Below are 2,521 nucleotides of genomic sequence, written 5' to 3'. Positions count from 1 at the left end.
GGATGCTTTTTTTTTTTTTTTTTTTTTCCAAAGACAGCTACAGATTGATGGTGCTTATTAGAGTTGCTTTTACAGTGTTTGTCTTATCCCAAAAGTTAAGCTTCCTGTCTTTAAAGCAGCAGCTCAGTTGTGTTAAAGTAAGAGGTTTGTAACCCCCCCCTTTGAGACAGCGGTTAAAACATGGCCTTGTTCCATTTGGAAACAGGAGAGCAGATTGCAACATTGAGAAGGTCTGAAGGTTTTCTAGCTTCTAGTGCCAGAGCAGTTCCCATGAGGTGCAAGAGGAAGGATATGGCTCCTGCGGGCCCAGATCTTGTCAGGCAATAAATCTGATTACTGAAGATGAAATCTAAATGCTTGCCTGTTTATAGTCTCCATGTATAAATATAGAAAAAAAATGAAAAAATATATATAGCTGAAGACTTACTGGGGGATGGTCACAGTGAATAGTTGCCCTGAAAAGCTGAGTAATGTTCTCCCTTATTCAAGCATGCTAACATCGTGTTCATCAGCATGCCAAATCCATCCTGGCAGAGGGGCTCACTTTCCATTCTTCTGTTGCAAAGCTTTTTTTTCTTATTAGAGAGCAGATCTCGTGATCAGCTGAATAACAAGGAGTGAACTTCTCAGGAAGTCCACATACTTGTGTTTGAAGTCACAGCATAGACAGATGGTTTTGTTTGCCGTGTGGATGTCTGACTGCTGCTTTTCAGCCCCTCCTCTGCTCCCATTTCTGCAGGGGGACAAGGCACCCTTCCACCTCTGTAAACAGAATCACTTCTGATTTTTGCCAATCAAATGTCTAGTTTTCTTCCACAACCCTGCTTTTGCCCACCACCTGCTACACCATTGCTGGGATATGTGCAGAACAACTGCGTAACAACACAGTCAATTACTTCAGCAGCAAAGTTGTTGCTAATTGGAGTTTGGGGCTTGAAGGAGGCACCAGCCCATGTCACACATAAAATTCCTTTGTGGCTTAACTTTAACTCAATCTAAGTTACTTGCTTTGTAAAATGAGTCACCTTACCAGACTCCGGAGCACAAATGAGTTCCATTTTGCATCTCTGAGTTTCTTGGAAGGCCCAAGCATGAATGAAAATTGTAATTTGAAAAGGTGGATGGAAATGTGTTTAAAATGCACCTTAGTTAAACAAGTGGCTTCACAGGTGGGTTATTCTGATGTCTTGAAAACTGTGTTCCTCGCATGGGCCTTGGTGTCTCAGATACTGCATGAATTCTTTGTGATGTTATACATTGATGATTCTTCCCTAGTCATAGTAAGAATATTTGCTATTTATTGCACTTGGAAGAAAAGTAGGCAATAACTATGGCTGGCTCTTCATCTGGCCAGAAAGCTGCCCAGTGTTGGCTTGAGTGTCCTCAAGTGGCTCATGTGCCTGTCAGAGGACACAGGAGGGCAGCAATGCTCTGCTGCAGGGAACTGGGGAGGCAGAGCCTGCTTGGGCCCCCTGAGCCAGCTCCAGACACTTTTCTTACATCCCCTGTATTCCCCAGACGCAGCAGGTGGGGGGGGGGCTGGGGGGAAGGTGAAGGTCTCATCTGTGCTTACCCAAGCAGTTGGAGATCGGCTGTTTGCATCAGCTAGTTGCAGGTCATGATTGGCAGACACCCAGGTTTCCACAAAGGTCATGGAGAACGGTAGTGCTCCTCAAAATGGGCCTTTCAGCCTGGCTGCCATTGGGAGCAATCTGTGTAATTAAGCTTATCAGAGGCTTTGCTAAAGAGGGCTTCAGAAAACAGCCCCAGCTGCCCACACTTGTTTTCTCCCCCTCTCCTCTGAACTTTTGGAAAGGAAACGCTTCCCCTTGGAGCTGAATGCTCCTTGCTGACTGCCTGTCTTGCTGTAATGCTCTGTTGGTTCTCTGGTTTGACATGGGCATGTCTGCTTTCTCTCCCTCCCCAGGCATCATCATCATGATGACGCTCTGTGACCAAGTGCACGTGTACGAGTATCTCCCCTCCAAGCGGCAGACGGACATTTGCCACTATTACCAGAAGTTTCACGACCGTGCCTGTACCATGGGAGCCTACCACCCCCTCCTGTTTGAGAAAAACTTGGTGAAGCATATGAACCAGGGCACAGATGAGGACATCTTTACTCATGGGAAAGTTACCTTGCCCGGCTTCCGAAACGTGCATTGCTAGCAGAGCAGGTTTTAGTGTATGTAGATATTTTTCTTGACTGTGAAAGCACTTTTTAAATCAGGGTTGTCAGATTTGTGAGGTCTAAGCACTGGTGTGTTTTGACAGCTCTTCCACATTGCAACACGTGCTCTTAGGACTTCGTTGCCTAACTTCTCCCCACTGTAAGGAGGTGTTGATACATTGCGGTACGTCCACGTGGCATCTGCATGAGCCACTGCAATAAATTTTCTCCCAGTGGAGCCAGGCTTATGCAGCAGGTGGAAATCTCAGTCTTCATCTCAACTGATGAGGGTGTATGGGAGGTGCAGGGGATGCTTTCTAAGCAGAGATTGCACAAGACAGGATCAAATGC

General features: G+C 46.1%; 1 protein-coding gene across 1 annotated transcript in view; it reads left to right on the top strand.

Annotated features, from left to right (window-relative positions):
• Positions 1-2,264, top strand: part of ST6GAL1 (ST6 beta-galactosamide alpha-2,6-sialyltranferase 1) — a 15,869-nt gene extending 13,605 nt beyond the window's left edge. The window contains exon 5 of the mRNA XM_010005069.1: positions 1,928-2,264. Coding sequence (XP_010003371.1) covers positions 1,928-2,169 — 242 coding nt within the window. The 3' untranslated portion in view covers positions 2,170-2,264. The remainder of the gene's footprint in view (positions 1-1,927) is intronic.
• The last annotated feature ends 257 nt before the right edge of the window (positions 2,265-2,521 follow it).

The sequence above is a fragment of the Chaetura pelagica genome, unplaced genomic scaffold (genome assembly GCF_000747805.2).
Source record: "Chaetura pelagica isolate M959 unplaced genomic scaffold, ChaPel_1.0 scaffold219, whole genome shotgun sequence".
Taxonomy (NCBI): domain Eukaryota; kingdom Metazoa; phylum Chordata; class Aves; order Apodiformes; family Apodidae; genus Chaetura; species Chaetura pelagica.
The sequence above is the reverse complement of the archived record's forward strand: the minus strand, read 5'-3'. Positions and strand labels throughout refer to the sequence as shown.